Source organism: Larus michahellis, chromosome 18 (assembly GCF_964199755.1).
Source record: "Larus michahellis chromosome 18, bLarMic1.1, whole genome shotgun sequence".
NCBI classification, from domain to species: Eukaryota; Metazoa; Chordata; class Aves; order Charadriiformes; family Laridae; genus Larus; species Larus michahellis.
Window position 1 is genome coordinate 7,480,722 of NC_133913.1, and position 16,341 is coordinate 7,497,062.

Here is a 16,341-nt window from a genome sequence, read left to right on the forward strand (position 1 = left end):
ACGACCCTCTGAGCTCTATCTTTGCCGAGGAGATCTATCCTCCATTTGCCGAGGAGATCAGCTCCAGTGCAGGTAAGTCTGTGCTGGGGAAGGATATCGCGGCAAAGAAACGGCCAGGGGCTCGTTTTTGAGGCTTTTAAAGCCAGGAAGAGGGGCCAGCCCGAGCCGGTACCCGGCCCTTCTGGGGGACGGGGACAGCTGAGGAGCCGAGGGCGGAGCCACCAGCCCCGGCGGCAGGTGTTAACGAGCAGAGGGTGGGACCACTCTCCCCCCTCATAAAAGAAACCCTTTGGGAGCGCAGCGACCAGGGCGCTGTGCACTGAGCAAACACTGAGCAAGCGAGCTGCAAGGGGGCGTTCCCTGTGTGTGACCCGAGGTATCACCCAGGTGCACCACAACGAGAGTGTACTTCCTGGGCTGGAGAAGGGGGTGGCCAAGCAGGGTGTGACACACCAGTCCAATCACTGCGGTCTGCACAGCAGTTCGTGCAGGACAGAGCTGAAAGACTGCTAACCCGGCTAGGTAGTGATGGTAACTACTCGCAAGATGACTGTGGCGTCCATGAGCTCCACAACCACCAGGTCTGATGCCACCTCTCAGACGGAGCTCTTGTGGGAACATGCTACCACACAGACATCGGGCTGTAGGGTATGCCCTACTCTTACGCCAGTGTCGGATGGCAATGATGGGCATACCTGTAGGAGATGTGCTCAGGTAGAGGATCTTCTCCAATTAGTCATGGAGCTCAGGGAGGAGGTAAGTAGGTTGAGGAGCATCAGGGAATGCGAGAGGGAGATAGATTCCTGGAGCAGAATCCTGCATCCCATGACAGAAACACAGCAGGCAGATAAAACCCCTGCAACAGAGAGCTCCATATCCTCTCTCACCTCAACTGAAGGCGGTAACCTGGAGGACGGGGCAATGGCAGGAAGTTCCTGCGCGGCGCAACAGGCGCTGCACTCGAGACTGCCCGATGACTACCCCATCTTCCCAGGTGCCATTACTTAACAGGTACAGTGCTCTACAGAGGAACCTGGATGATGACGAGCACAATATTTCTCCTATTTCTCCTACCCTGGAGCCGTCAGCAAGGTCTAGTCAGACCTCCCCCTGCATCAAAACCTCTGTGGTAAAGAAGAAAAGACGGGTCCTTGTCATAGGTGACTCATTACTGAAAGGAACAGAAGGCCCAATATGCAGGCCGGACCCGGTACATAGGGAGGTCTGCTGCCTCCCTGGGGCCTGGGTCAAGGACGTGAAGAGGATGCTTCCTTCCCTGGTACGGCCCTCAGACTACTATCCACTTTTGCTCTTTCAGGTAGGCAGCGACGAGGTAAGAAGAAGAAGTCCAAGGGCAATGAAGAAAGATTTCAAGACCCTGGGACGGCTGGTCAAGGGATCGGGAGCGCAAGTTGTGTTCTCGTCTATTCCCCCAGTTGCGGGGAATGATGAGGGGCTAAATAGAAGGACCCAGCAGATCAATGCCTGGCTTCGAGCTTGGTGCTGCCGGCAGGACTTTAGGTTCTTTGATCATGGCCTGATCTACAAAACGCCTGGCCTGCTGGTAACAGGCAGGAATACCTTGACCTCCAGGGGAAAAAGGGTTCTAGGACAAGAGTTATCAGGGCTCATTGAGAGGGCTTTAAACTAGATCTGAAGGGGGGTGGGGGTGGTACTGGGCTTGCTGGTGAGGTGCCAGGGTGTAGTTGCTCAGCGCTCGTGGGCCAGTGTGCCAGTATTTCTGAAAGCCAGAAGGCACACCACATCTCAAGGGTCAAAACTACACACGCGACTCCCTCTCTGAAATGCTTATACACCAATGCACGCAGCATGGGGAATAAGCAGGAAGAGCTGGAGGTCTGTGTGCGGTTGCGGGGCCATGATCTCATTGCAATTACTGAGACGTGGTGGGACAACTCGCATGACTGGAATGCTGTCATGGATGGCTATGTCCTTTTCAGGAAAGACAGACCAGCAAGGCGTGGTGGTGGAATTGCACTCTATGTGAGAGAGCATTTGGAATGCGTCGAGCTCTCACTAGGGGCGGATGAAGAGCGGGTTGAGAGCTTATGGGTGAGGATTAAGGGACAGGCAAATATGAGGGACACTGTTGTGGGTGTTTATTACAGGCCACCTGATCAGGATGGGGAGACTGATGAGGCTTTCTACAGACAACTGAAGGTAGCCTCGCAAGCGCAGGCCCTGGTTCTCATGGGGGACTTCAATCACCCCGATATCTGCTGGGAAGACCACACAGCCAGGCATGCACAGTCCAGGAGGCTCCTCCAGTGCATTGATGACAACTTTTTGACACAGGTGGTACAGGAGCCAACAAGGAGAGGAGCACTTCTAGACCTGGTACTGACAAACACAGAGGGATTGGTGGAGGACATTAAGGTTGGGGGCACCCTAGGTTGTAGTGATCATGAAATGATTGAGTTCAGGATCATGGGTACTATCCACAAAACAACAACAAGAAGTAAAATTACAACCTTGGATTTCAGGAGGACTAACTTCGACCTCTTCAAGAAACTGCTTGGAGAGATCCCGTGGGCTAGGGCTCTGGAAGGCAAAGGGGCTCAAGAAAGCTGGTTGATATTCAAAGACCACTTCCTCCAAGCTCAGGATTGGTGCATCCCTAAGAGAAAGAAATGGGCCAAGGGACGCAGGAGACCTGCATGGTTGAGCAGGGAGCTTCAGAAAAAGCTCAAGTGGAAGAAGGGACTGACCCCTTGGGAGGATTACAAGAATGCCACCAGAGCGTGCAGGGATGAAACAAGGAAAGCCAAGGCCGCCTTGGAATTAGACCTGGCTAGGGACATCAAGCACAACAAAAAGAGCTTCTACAAGTATATTGGAAGCAAAAGGAAGACCAGAGAAGTTGTAGGCCCACTGCTGAATGAGACAGGAGTCATGGTGACGGAGGATGTGGAGAAGGCAGAGTTACTGAATGCCTTCTTTGCTTCGGTCTTTTCTGCTCGGCCCAGCCCTCAGGAGTCCCAGGCATTGAATAAAGTAACAGGGAAAGAAGACGACTTCCCTTGGGTTGAGGAGGAGCGAGTGAGGGACCAATTAGATCATCTAGATATTCACAAGTCCATGGGCCCTGATGGGATGCACCCGAGAGTGCTGAGGGAGCTGGCAGAAGTCATTGCTGGGCCGCTCTCCATCATCTTTGAAAAGTCCTGGAGAACAGGCGAGGTGCCTGGGGACTGGAGGAAAGCCAATGTCACTCCAGTCTTCAAGAAAGGCAAGAAGGAGGAGCTGGGGAACTACAGGCCGGTCAGCCTCACCTCCATCCCTGGAAAGATGATGGAACAGCTCGTTCTGGGTGTCATCTCAAGGCACGTGGAGGAAAGGAAAGCTATCAGAAGTACTCAGCATGGATTCACCAAGGGGAAATCATGTCTGACTAATCTGATAGCCTTCTACGATGGCATGACTAGATGGATAGATGAGGGGAGGGCGGTAGATGTGGTCTACCTTGACTTAAGCAAGGTGTTTGACACGGTCTCCCACAGCATCCTCATAGGGAAGCTTAGGAAGTGTGGGTTAGATGAATGGACAGTGGGGTGGATAGAAAACTGGTTGAAAGATAGAGCTCAGAGGGTTGTGATTAGGGGCACAGAGTCTAGTTGGAGACCAGTGACGAGTGGTGTTCCCCAGGGGTCAGTACTGGGTCCAGTCCTCTTCAACATATTCATCAATGACCTGGATGAGGGGATAGAGTGCACCCTCAGCAAGTTTGCTGATGACACCAAGCTGGGTGGGGTGGCTGACACACCAGAAGGCTGTGCCGCCATACAGAGAGACCTGGACAGGTTGGAGAGTTGGGCAGAGAGGAACCTTATGAAGTTCAACAAGGGCAAGTGTAGGGTGCTGCACCTGGGAAGGAACAACCCCATGCACCAGTACAGGTTGGGTGCTGACCTGCTGGAGAGCAGCTCTGTGGAAAGAGACCTGGGAGTCCTGGTGGACGACAGGATGACCATGAGTCAGCAGTGTGCCCTTGTGGCCGGGAAGGCCAATGGCATCCTGGGATGCATCAGGAAGAGCGTGGCCAGCAGGTCGAGGGAGGTCATCCTCCCCCTCTACTCTGCCTTGGTGAGGCCGCACCTGGAGTACTGTGTCCAGTTCTGGGCTCCCCGGTTCAAGAGGGACAGGGAACTGCTGGAGAGGGTGCAGCAGAGGGCTACAAAGATGATTGGGGGACTGGAACACCTCTCTTATGAGGAAAGGCTGAGGGATTTGGGTCTCTTCAGTCTGGAAAAAAGACGGCTGAGGGGTGACCTTATCAACGCTTATAAATACTTAAAGGGTGGGTGTCAGGAGGATGGGGTCAGGCTCTTTTCAGTGGTGCCCGGGGACAGGACAAGAGGCAATGGGCACAAACTTGAGCATAGGAAGTTCCACCTAAACATGAGGAGGAACTTCTTTACCCTGAGGGTGACAGAGCACTGGAACAGGCTGCCCAGAGAGGTGGTGGAGTCTCCAACTCTGGAGACATTCAAAACCCGCCTGGACATGTTCCTGTGTAACCTGCTCTAGGTGACCCTGCTCTGGCAGGGGGGTTGGACTAGATGATCTCCAGAGGTCCCTTCCAACCCTATGATTCTATGATTCTATGATCTTTCAACCAGTTTTCAATGCTTAGGGGAAGGGTCACAGGTGAGGGGGAAAGAGGGGACTGGGGATGAGCAAGGGGAGCCAATAGAGAGGAGGAAGGAAAAAGGGAGGTACTTGCAAGTAGGCAGTGGCTGGTCAGTGCGCTTGTTGGGATGAGCCTTGTGCCCGATCACCACAGTCCCCTCTACCTTCTTCATAAATCCTTTCTTAATCTTCCTTCTGTCTACCTTCACTCCCTTTCCCATATGCGAGTGCTGCAAGGTCTGAGGGCCAGTAAATGGAGCGACTGATGTGCAAGAGAGCTCTGGGTGCCAGTAACTGGGCAAACAACCAATGGCCATGGGGACTGTAGGCCTGGGTGCCAGTAACTGGATGGACCAGGGTGTGCTGCAAGGTCTCAGTGTCAGCAACTGGAGAAGCGGCCTCTGATCACAGACCCTGTCGATCTCTGTGCCGGGGCTGGAGGGACTGGGGTGTAAGCAAGGTCTGGGTGCCAGCAACTGGAGAAGGAAGAACGTGTCCCAGGGCTCATATCTCTTGCTGTCAGCAACTGGAGGCACCACACTGCACATGTGTGTGTGAGAGGTCAAAGGACCAACGACTGCAGGGACTTCAGTGTGTTTTCTCCTGGGTGAATTGAACCCGACATGCATGGGTGATTATGTGGACTCTACCAGCATATTTCAAGCTGGCCCATCCAGAGAGTGGGAGAAAAAGCTGTATCTGAAGTCTGAGACAGAGATGGGTAAGTGAGCTCAAGGCTAGTGCATGGCTATTAGAGAGCCTCATATGGTGGCAATATCTGAGGGATCTGCAATTGTGAGGGTGGTTGTGAGAGGAGCGTGTGATTGCATGTATCTGTCTGTTGGAGAAAAACAGCCTAGTCTAGCCAGAGACCCCAGTGCTGGGTAAGAGGGCCCAGGCTGCAGGCAGGGCTATTGGATGGGCTGAGGGCCTGTGTTGGTATTTGAGACACGCACAAATGTGGGTGTGCTTGTGACTCCAGAGGGTGAGGGGGTGTGTGTTAGAACTAGGGAAGTGCACGTCACAGCTGTAATGGAGTCAGTCAAACAAAGGGACACTTTAATGATGAAGAGACTGGAGCATCTCTGGTAGGCTGAGAGAACTGGGCCTGTTCAGCCCCAAGAAGAGAAGGCTCAGGGGAGATCTCATCAAGGCATACAAATAGCTGAAAGGGAGCTGTGAAGAAACTGGAGCCAGGCTCTTCTCCCTGATGTCCAGTGACAGGCATTTGACACAAACTGAAACAACGGAGGCTCCGTCTGAACCCCAGGAAACCCTTTTTCACTGTGAGGGAGCCCTGGCACAGGGTGGCCAGAGAGGTTGTGGTGTCTCCGTCCTTGGAGGAATACAAAATCCATCTGGACATGGTCCTTTGCACCCAGGTCTAGGTCACGCTTCCTGAGGTGGTGTGTGGACCCACTGACCTCCAGACATCCCTTCCAAACTTACCAATTCCGTGTTTCTGTAACACAAGACATGAGGAGGGTCTGAGAGGACTGGCCTTCTTCAGCCTTCAAAAGAGAAACTAAAGTTGAGAGCTTTTTCTAACACTTGATTGGAGCATGAAGAGCCAGATGGAGCCAAACTCCTTCTTGAGCACAGTGAAACAGAGAAAGGCAATGGCCATGGTCTGGAACAGGGGAAATTCCTACTAGAAATTTGGAGTTCTGGTTGTTTTTTGTTTTTTTGTTTTTGGTTGTTTTTTTTTAATGCATGCATGTTGATCCCATTAAGAATGGGACTCTGCCTCCACAGAGTCTTGACTAAAATACCACCAGTTGGAGCTAAGAAGGTAAAGGGGCATAGCACAGGTGATGTTATGTCCCTTCAGGTGCTGGGAGCCCCAGCTCTGGGGCATGAAGTAGAGCTCGAGTCGGGTCTTAACACATAGTGCAAATCCTGCCCATGCTGAGATTCATCTTAGGCATTGTCATCTCTGGAGTTTTCATGGCATTTCCTTAGCAATAAACCGCTCCCAATTTCTACTGTTCAGCAAAAGGGCATTTATATGAAAGCACAGTGCTTCACTCCTAGATCAAGACAAGGACGTGTTTGTGGCAGCGTTGCCAAGTTTGCCAAGTGATATATACAGCTCAGCACAGCACTGGTCTGGATCTACTCAGGTCAGGTTAACTTAACGACAATGAACAGTTTGTCCCTCTGCCATGAGTGGTGCATGGGATCACTCTGGAGTTCACATGGCAAGGGGGTGGGAGTAGGGGTCCCCACCTGCAGTACCCCCACCCCTTCACATGCCCTTTCAGCTGTGGGTGCGGGGCTGCCCTATCCATAGCCCTCACAGTGCAGCACTCCAATGGGTGCCCCATGTTCTCCCTGGGAGTGGGTGTCACCACTCATCCCTCATCCTGCTTTCCAGTGAACTTATGCCATTTTCCTAGGGTAAGTTGTCCTTATCATCTCTGGGTTTGTGGCATCTACACAGCAGTTCTGGAGCCAGGTTCTTCTCTCACACTCTGGGTTATCCCACCAGAATAGGACAGAGCCAGAAGCCCTGGGCTGCTGCACAGCAGCTTTCATCTTGTGTTTGGGGGAATCTGGGGGAGAGTTGTTTTTCCCAGGTAGCTGAGGAAATAATGGGGAGAAGTGAGAGAAATGGAAGAGACTTCTGTTCCCAAAGGAAATAGCAGTGTCCCCAAAGAGCTCAGGCCCCCAGGCAAAGTTCTGAAACTTCACTGTGGAAGAAACCCCTGACGTCCAATATAAGCCAGCACTGGGTGTTCAGAAGAGCAGGGGATTCTCGCCGGGGAGGAGAGGACTCCACTGTGAGCTCACTGGGAACAGCCTCTCCCCACCACTGGGACACGCAGAGCCCCCAAGGGCTCTTCATAGGGAAATGCTGAGAATGCCACTGGCTGAGGGAGCCACAGGTGTTGCTGCTGGAGGAGGGAGAAACCCAGAAGCAGCATCTGAGGCACAGGAAGAACAGATCTCTGCTCTTCCCCGCTTCTTCCTTGGCTCCCCCAACAGCGTTGTTTCCGGCAGCTCTGTTATCTCGGGGCTGGGAGGGGGTTTTCTGACTCTCTCTCACTCCACAAAGAGGCGGGTTGATGTCGACATGCAGCTCGGATCTCTCATCCTCACGGCCTTCCTGGGGCAACTGCTGGGTAAGTCCTGGCTTTCTATAAACACATCCTTCTTCCCCCAAGGAAACCCTTGCCAGCCTGATCAGGATCATGCAGAGAACTACTCTTGAATTACAGGAAAACACTGTGAAATACCAGCTCACATTTGTGGTTTTGCATCTCTGTTCTCAAGACGCTCTTACTGTTTGAAAGGAGAGAGAAGAGATACCTCAGACCTCTTCTGCTGCTCTTCTCTCACCTTCAATGCCTTTCTCTCTGCCTCTCTCTTCTGATCCACCTGCTCTCACCACAGGAGATCTCAGCGCTCTCTCTGCACTCTCACATTTTTTCTTTCCAATGCAAATCAGCAGAACTTGTATGCTCTCATCCCACTGACATTAACTGGGTGTCCCATTCTGCCTCCTGGATGGCTTATGTCTGCCATGGCTTCCAGTTTTCCCCTGGTTGTTGACTCAGTCGGGGATCCCTCTTTCTGCCACTCAGCTCACCATTGTATGTACTCAGCGAGCTAGGAGCCCTCAGAAATGAGAGGGATGGGGAAGTACAATGAATCTTTTTGACAGAGCTCTATGGGTGCCTCAACATGATGGAAGGATGCTGGTCCCAGCATGCAAACACTAGGCTACTACTGGGTAGTAGCAGCAGGAGCAGGGAGGAGGAGCAGGAGGAGCAAGGAGGAGCAGGGACTCAGCACAGCTCTTCTCAAGGTCCACACTGAGCTCAGAGCTCCACATTGCTACTCAAACTCCTCTCCACCTGACTGTCCCCAGGCCTCAGGATTTTCCTCTAAGGCAGATGACAGGGAGCCTTCTATGCTTGCTTTTCACACATGCTCGTGGTTTTCTTCCCCTGTTGAGCTGCTGACCTTTGCTTTCTTCCAGGCACCATGGGACAGATCACTGTCACCCAGCAAGGACAAGTCACAGTGAAGCAGGGAGACACCTTCCAGACAACAAGTACATACCAGACTTCCAGCTTTTATGGCTTGGACTGGTACCAGCAGAGGAAAGGCCAAGGTCCCCAGCTGGTCTCCTATCATGTAGGCTGGCCTACATGATGGCCGCAAGCCCAGTGGCCATCTCACCACCGTGCTGAACACCACCGAGAAATACAGCCTCCTGCAGCTGGAGGAAGTCGAGCTCTCTGACAGTGCCTTGTACCTCTGTGCAGTGCGTGACACCGTGGTGCAGGGAGCTTCCTTGGCTGTGCAAGAACCCAGGGGAGGGAGGGGATGTGTCTGTGCAAGGCTGAGGGTGGGGGAAGGGGCTGTCAGGTGTGCCCTGGCAGTGCTGCTCCCCCTGTACACCTAGGGATCTGCAGGACAAGATCCTGTGATGGAATGTTTTCTGTCCATTCCACACATTGATTTATGCAACCATGGTCTTAAATAGTCCCATACCACACTAAATGAAGGCACAGTCTTCCTATAGCCAATGCATTGGAAGTCTGGCAAAACACAAGCAGCACGCACATGAGCCATTGCATGTACATATTAGCGATTTATTCATCTTCACCACTCCTAATAACCGCAGGCACATCCATCCTCCCCGACAACAACTGAGTTTGTCTTGTCTCGAGATGGTGACACCTTAAAACTGGTTCCATTTTGTTATTTCCCTCTTGAACATTGGCCATGGCAGTTGATGTAAAGAGATGCTGTACCTTTTCTTCACGTAGGCAGATCTCAGCATGGGGCCTCCATGCATCCTCATTCCCCTGTTCTCGCTGGGGACATTAAACATTCTAGTGGGAGTTGGTCAGTTCCTCCTGCTCATCTGCTGTGACGAACTGGCACTTTTGGTAGCAAGTGTCCTGGATCTGCTCAGTCACAAATGATCAAATTGTGTCTGAGCACTGCTCTCTTCCCCTAGAGGGTCCTTCTGTCCTTTAATCCCTGGGTACTGTGGTGGGGGAAACAAAGGAAACATCTCAAGGGAAACATCCCCATGAACAGCAGCTGCTGCTACAGAGGCTCCCCACAGAGGGACAGGCGTTGCCCCTCACTCTACTGTGTTGGGGAGGACACTCATCACAGCCTCACAGACTCTCTGGGAATGTAGCAGCACCCACAGTAGAAGAATATGGAACTAAGGAGCTCTTAATACAATTTGGACATACACAAGTTCACGGGATCATCGGAGTGTGGCACACCTGGGACAAGCCAGACCCCCCACAGGTTGCAGACACTGAGGCTGGGGCACCAGAAATGACACTGACTGATCGCAGTAAGAAAGGCACTCAGCCTCTTCACAGCATTCCTTAAAATGCTATTTGTTAGCATTAAGACTAGAAAGAAAGAAAGGACCAGTATAGATAACCTGACAGCCCTTCAGATGATGGAACCCAGAACTGCGCTACATCAATTGCTGTCACAGAATGAGAGAATCACAGAATGGCTGAGGTTGGAAGGGAGCCCTGCAGGTCATCTGGTCCAACCTCCCTGCTCAAGCAAGGGCACCTAGAGCCAGTTGCCCAGGACGGTGTCTAGGTGGCTTTTGAATATCTCTAAGGAAAGAGCCTTGGCAACTTCCCCGGGCCAGCCAGGCCAGTGCTCTGTCACTCCCACAGCACAGGACAATGTGTTGTCCCCTTGACAGGGCACAGGACACTGTGCATATCTCATCCACAGAAGGGTTACACAGCTTTGGTCAATCATGATTTCAGATCATTTTCATCAAAGGAAACAGATCTTGTGATCATTTCTGCTGTCAACAACTACGACCCTGCCAGAAGTGTATTGTACACGAACAAGTATCAGCAGCTTTCACGTCCTTATTTCTTGGAGTGTAAATCAAGGAGTTCAGCAAAGGAGTAAGAAAGGTGTAAAGAACAGACGCTGTTCTGTCAGTAGATGGTTTAAATCACCATTAAAAAGAAAAGAAAGAAAAGAACTTTTGGCTACAGTGCCCTTAATTGGAGCTGTAAAACCCACATGGATCCTGTGCCCTTTTCCTGCCTTTCCAGGATCATTTTTGTAGGGCTGGCCATCCTAAGGGCCGTTCCCTGTATTAGCACTCTAGACATTCTGCAAAACAAATCATGTTCCGGAGCATCACACCCATCACCGCACAACCCCAGAGCAGTTCTGGCCATAGCAAGAGGGACACCCTTCCTCAAGAGCTCGTGGGGATGCTGACACCTCAGGGTCTCCTGCCTTCCATGGCATTTGTGGGGAGACACAGATCAAGGCAAGGTCTGATGCTCACTGGAAGTAGAGCAACTCAGAATATCTTCCTTAGCTCCAAGGAATGGTGCTCAAGAGAGGAGCCACTGCAGGCTGTCCCAACCTTCCACTCCTCTGAGAATGGAGACGGGTCTCCTTGTGCCCTCACCCCCTTCCACCCCAGAGCAACACCTGTCTCCTTTGGCAGCCTGGGGAGTGTCCACAGAGGAAAGGACTACATCGAGGCCAAGCTTGAATGCAATGGAACTTTAATGAGTCCAAAGACAAAAAGAAAGTCATTCCAAATGAAGGACAGGAGTGTAGGGGGCCCTGGAGGCAGTCAAGAGTCTGCTGTGCTTGACCATGTAGAAGTCTTCGCATGATGTCTGTCTGCCTGCCCCATAGAAAGAGAGGAGAAAGATGATCCCCACCAGGCACGTCTCGGTGGGACCTTGCTGCCAAGGGGAATTGAACGAAGCAAGGAAAATGAAAGGACAAAGCCGTTCAGCTACACTGCAAACACATCCCAAATCCTGATCCTTTGCCCAGCATGATGTTCTGAGTTCCTCAGGGAATCTCCCTGGGTCTTTCCCAGCATCTTTATCAGAGGAGGGACCTTCTGCCACAGTAGCGGCTGGAAATGCCAGAGAGGTCACAGCACCCAGAGGTGATGGGCACTCCATCACAGCTGAGGATGCTGCCAACAGCAGCAGAGGTGGAGGATCCCACAACGGTGTTCTGTGGGAAGGAGCTGAGGATGGGGCCAGGCAGGGTCACCACCACAGCAGGAGGCTCAATGACAACGCAGGAATTCTGGCACTGCCTGACACAGGGCTCATTGCAGCTGTTGGCCAGTGGGGTGGGGCCACAGGGCCGGCAGGGCAGGCACTGGTTGTAGCAGGACATTCTATAAGGGTTTGGAGGTGCACCTGGGAGAGAGGATACAGACAGTGAAGAGCACAAGCATGAATGAGAAGCAGCCTTGTTTCCCCGTCACAAAGAATCTAAGGCCAGTACTGAGTGGGGAGCTCAAAGCTCAGCCCAGAGCCCCATGGTCCTTATCGCCCTACAAAAAGCAGCCTGGACCATGGAGGATCTTCCCTAGTGCATAAACCAAAAGATCCCTCTGCCACGTCCCAGCCTCTCACTAAGCAGACGCTCGCCCCTCTGACAAGAACATCCAAGCCCCAGCACAGGCCACAGACAATATCAGCTGATATGTCCATCAACAAGGAGAGACCTCACTTAGGAAAAGAAGAAGGAGCTGCAGACTCACCTGGTTCCCAAGGACAAGGAGGCCAGAGAAGTGGATGAGAGAGCAGGGACTTGGGCTGGCTTTTATACCTGCCCTTCATTGCCACAGCACCAGAGGCACCCTTTGCAGAGGTAACAATTTTTGCACAAGCTCATCTTGAATGCAAACCATCACAGCTAATGATGTGGGCTGTGCTTTGGTTTCCAACACTGCTGCCTTTTCATTTCCAGGTTTGTTCCATGCCCATTCCCCATTCCCCAGTGAAGGCTTCCTGTGATCAGTGGGATGAAAGGCCCCAGGATTTCCAGGGCAGGAATGCAGCAGTGTGGACAGAAGAGTCAGCTCAAGTGCTGTATGGTTCCAGGGCAGGAAAGACGCCTCAACATAGGCCACTCTGTTGGGGCTGTTTGAAGTGTCGTTCTGAGAAAGAAGCTCCAGCCGTCCTCACCTAGACACCCATGGGCTCCTGTGCATGAGGAAGTGCCACATCCTTCTCTTGCCCTCCCTCCTCAGCTCACCCCAACGGTCACTTGATGTTGCCTTCCCGGCTGCGTGCGTTGCGCTGCTAGGTTATGACAACATCCTGCCTCACACTGCCCTCAGGAAACTGGCCAGTTTTGACTGTCTCCTTGCAGTCTGTGAGTACATCAAAGACACCATGGGCATGCCAGGGGCCTTGTGCTATCCCAGAATGCCCTAGCCTTGCTGTGGTTGTCCCCAGATGTCCTCAGCAGAGCCCACAGTACATTTTTATGTGTTTCCATCTTGTGTGCTTTTGAGTGCAGCCAGCTTTTTGTGAATGGATACGGGAGCACAAATTTGTTTATGATTCCACACCAGTGTGCATAAGCCTGTGTGAGTGTGTGTGTATGTCCTTGTTGTCCCTCCTCAGGAGGGAATGTGCAGGTCATAGTGAGGACAATCTCCCCTGCTCTCTCCATGAGCACCACAGAGCAGCAGGTTCCCAGGATTAGAAGGAGCCCGAGTGCAGCTGAGTGGTGATGGCACCAGCCTGCTGGAGATGCGTCCAGGGAAGAGGCACTGAAATGCAGCCCCTGCCTTCTGAGATCTCCTTCTTCTGCCTCTTCACAGCTGACGCTCTGCTGTTGCCTATTTCACACCACAACAAGGATGGTTCCACTCCACTTGGGATCCTTAGTTCAATTGAGTGTGACAATATCAGGAGCACCTCAGCATGGCTGGCAGTCCCCGCTCCCTGCCTCTCCAGGCCAGGACACAGCTGCTCTCCCCAGTGCTAGAGAGTTCAAAGGATGGGGATTGCTTTCTGGGCAAGGTGAAGGCTGAGAAATCCTGCCCACCATGTGCTGGCCATCCCTGAGTGGATCTGCTTCCAATACCGTGTCAGGGATATCTGGGTTAGGACACAGGGCCCCTCTCATGCCCAAGCTAAGGCCCAACGGAGTTGTTCAGCTCATTGGCCTGGTGCTGTGTCAGGCAAGGCCTGAGAGTGTGTCCCAAACAGGTACTGAATGAAAAGAACATGAAGCCAAGGGCCAAGTGCATTGCTTTCTCAGGAGGTAACAGGCACTGTGGAGAGGGCAAGGGCAGGGGATATGGGTACCTGGAGTTCAGAAGGAACTTTGATACCCTCTCCCATTCTTCTTTATGACCAAATTGGAGATGAATGGGTTCATTAAGAGGATGATAAAATGGGTGGAAAATTGGCTGGACTACCAGGCTCAAAGAGTCGTGCCTATGGAGAAATGGGCTGACTGGAGCCTCATGAAGGCCAAAAAGTGCAAGGGCAATGTTTTGTATCTGATGGAGGAACCAGCCCATGAACTCATGTAAGCTGGGAGCTGGCTGCCTAGGAAGCAGATCCACAGAAAAGGATGTGGGGTATAAGGACAGCAAGCTGAATGTAAGACCACAGTGTGCCCTTGCAGCAAAGGTCAAGTGCATCCTGAGCTGGATTAGTCAAAGCTTAGCCCACAGGTCCAGGAAGGTGACCCTGCCCCTCTGGCCCATGTGAGACCACATTTGTAGCACTGCCTCCAGGCTGAGGTGCCCTCGTCCAAGAAGGATATTGACCTACTGAAGCAAGTCCAACAAAGGCCACCAAAGTAGATAGGGGGCGGGCAAACATGACGTGCGAGGAGAGCCTGAGAGAACTGGGCCTGACCATCTCGGAAAAGGGAAGGCCCAGGGGAGACCTCCTTGCTTTCTACAACTGTTTGATCAGAGAGAAAAGAGACAAAGGACGGAGACACTGGAAGTGCTAAGTGACTGAGCAGCGTCAATGGACATCACCTAGCATGGGGAGAAATCTGTAGGATTTCATATGGGAAGCTGGACCATCTGCTGTGCCAAGGCCCCGCTGCTGTGCCAGGCTGCAGCTGGCACTGTGCAGGCTTCTTCTTGCTGGAGGACAGGGAGAGTCCTTTTCCAAGCTGGGCAAAGTGGTACCCGTGCGGAATCCCTGAGCGCTCTGAGCTCGGGCGAGCCCCCAAGCGGCGCCGGCGCAGGGCCGAGATCCGGGGCGGAGCTGGCGGCGGCGCAGGGGAGAGGAGAGGAGGCGGCGGAGAGGAGGCGGTGCGGCCGGAGCAGAGAGCAGGGTCTGACGGGGGGCAGCGAGGCGCGGGCGGCGGAGCAGCGGGATGCGGCGGTGCCGGGGCACAGGGCTGGCAGGGCTGGCCGCGCTGCTGCTGGGTGCGTGGGGCTGGCGGCGGTGGATGGGACCAGGGCTGTGACCGGCAGGTTCTCTGGAGAGCCCAGCACCAACTCTTCCTTCTCCTTCTTCAGCCTCTCCCTCCCCCTCCTGCGTCTGCCATCTTTTTTGTCCCTTTAAAAACCCTCCGAGTCTTCCTATTCTTCTTCTCCCTCTTTCTTCAACACCTCTATTGGTACAAGCCTCCTTGCATGCACGCCTGATTTTTCATGCACCCTCTCCCTCCCCTGTGCATTCAACAGTACTTATTGCCCTCAACATAGCCCTCTCTCCTTCACTCTAAGAACCCCTCTACCTCTCTACTCTTCCTCTCTTCCCTCACTGATTTTCTGACCCATCTCTCTATGCAACTACCATCCCTAACCCCTCTTCCTGCTCCCTGAGGTCCCTTTCTCTTCTTACCCTCTGCTTCCCTCATATATGTAGGCACAAGGTTGCTTTCTGCATCGTGCCATACATCCACTCATCCCCCTGTGCATTCACCTTTTATACTTCTGAATTCATCCCTCCATCCTTCACTGTAACACACTCACCTTTCCTGTCCTTCTGCCTCTCATCATTCATCCATCCATCCATGCACCTGACTTTCCTTCTGTCTCTCCAGGCATCGTTTGCAATTTCCCTCCCAGACTGCTCCCCCTGTTCCACACATGCCAGGATCACTCTCCATCCCTGTTGATGAGCTCCCTGTCCCCAGTTGTGCCAGTCTGTCTCTGTCACACCGCCACTCTTTGTAGTGATTTCTTGGGGAAAAGAGCCATCAGAGCTGGGCGACCATTCTTGATTTTTGGCCTTTCCTTCTCTTTCTCGGCAGTGGCTGTGGGCAGAGCCCAGGTGCTGCAGGAGCCGTCGGCAGAGACCACTGAGGGCATCAGCATCAACATCACTTGCTCGCACCCCAATATACAGACCATGGAGTTCATCTACTGGTACCGTCAGCTCCCGGGACGAGGCCCCGCGCTGCTCCCGAGCACTCTCAAAGACTCCAAAGAGCTGCGGGACCCGCCGGGGCGGCTGTGGGTGTCGGCAGACCGCCGCTCCAGCGCCCTGTGGCTCGCCCGGCCCCGGCGCGGGGACGCGGCGGTGTATTACTGCGCCCTGGGAGACACGGGGAGAGGAGCCGGGGCTGCGGCCGGGCAGGAACCGGCGCGGGCGGGGCCGGGCGTGTGTGTCGGGGCCGGGGGACAGTCCCGGACGGGCCCGCCAGGGGGCGCTGCCGCTCCGCCCGCCGGGTCCGCCTCGCCGTAACGGGCCACAACTGGGCCCCCGCCCCGGACCGCTTCCCCAGCCCGACCGGCCCCGGCCCCGGCAGCGGCAACCCCGCACTCCCAGCGGGACGCACACAGAAATCCCCTGCCACACTGCCGCCGCCGCCGGGGCAGGAATGGCGCCCGGAGCGCTGGCCGTGTCCGGCGGGGCCCGGCAAGGAGCGATGGCAGCCGCCGGCCCCGCTGGCGCCCGGCCGGGAGCAGCGCCTTTC

At 53.6% G+C, this 16,341-nt stretch overlaps 1 protein-coding gene and 1 gene segment (V, D, J or C); one reads left to right on the forward strand and one right to left on the reverse strand.

Moving 5' to 3' along the window:
• The window catches only part of LOC141732866 (feather keratin Cos2-3-like), a 32,368-nt gene extending 20,096 nt beyond the window's left edge, over positions 1 to 12,272 (reverse strand). Inside the window, exon 1 of the mRNA XM_074562310.1 lies at positions 12,194 to 12,272. Within this exon, the coding sequence (XP_074418411.1) occupies positions 12,194 to 12,272 (79 nt within the window). The remainder of the gene's footprint in view (positions 1 to 12,193) is intronic.
• A 2,518-nt stretch (positions 12,273 to 14,790) lies between these two features.
• On the forward strand, positions 14,791 to 16,109 carry LOC141732620 (T cell receptor alpha variable 4-like). The segment is given in 2 exon segments: positions 14,791 to 14,842; positions 15,676 to 16,109. Coding segments are annotated over 2 exon segments (486 nt in total).
• The last annotated feature ends 232 nt before the right edge of the window (positions 16,110 to 16,341 follow it).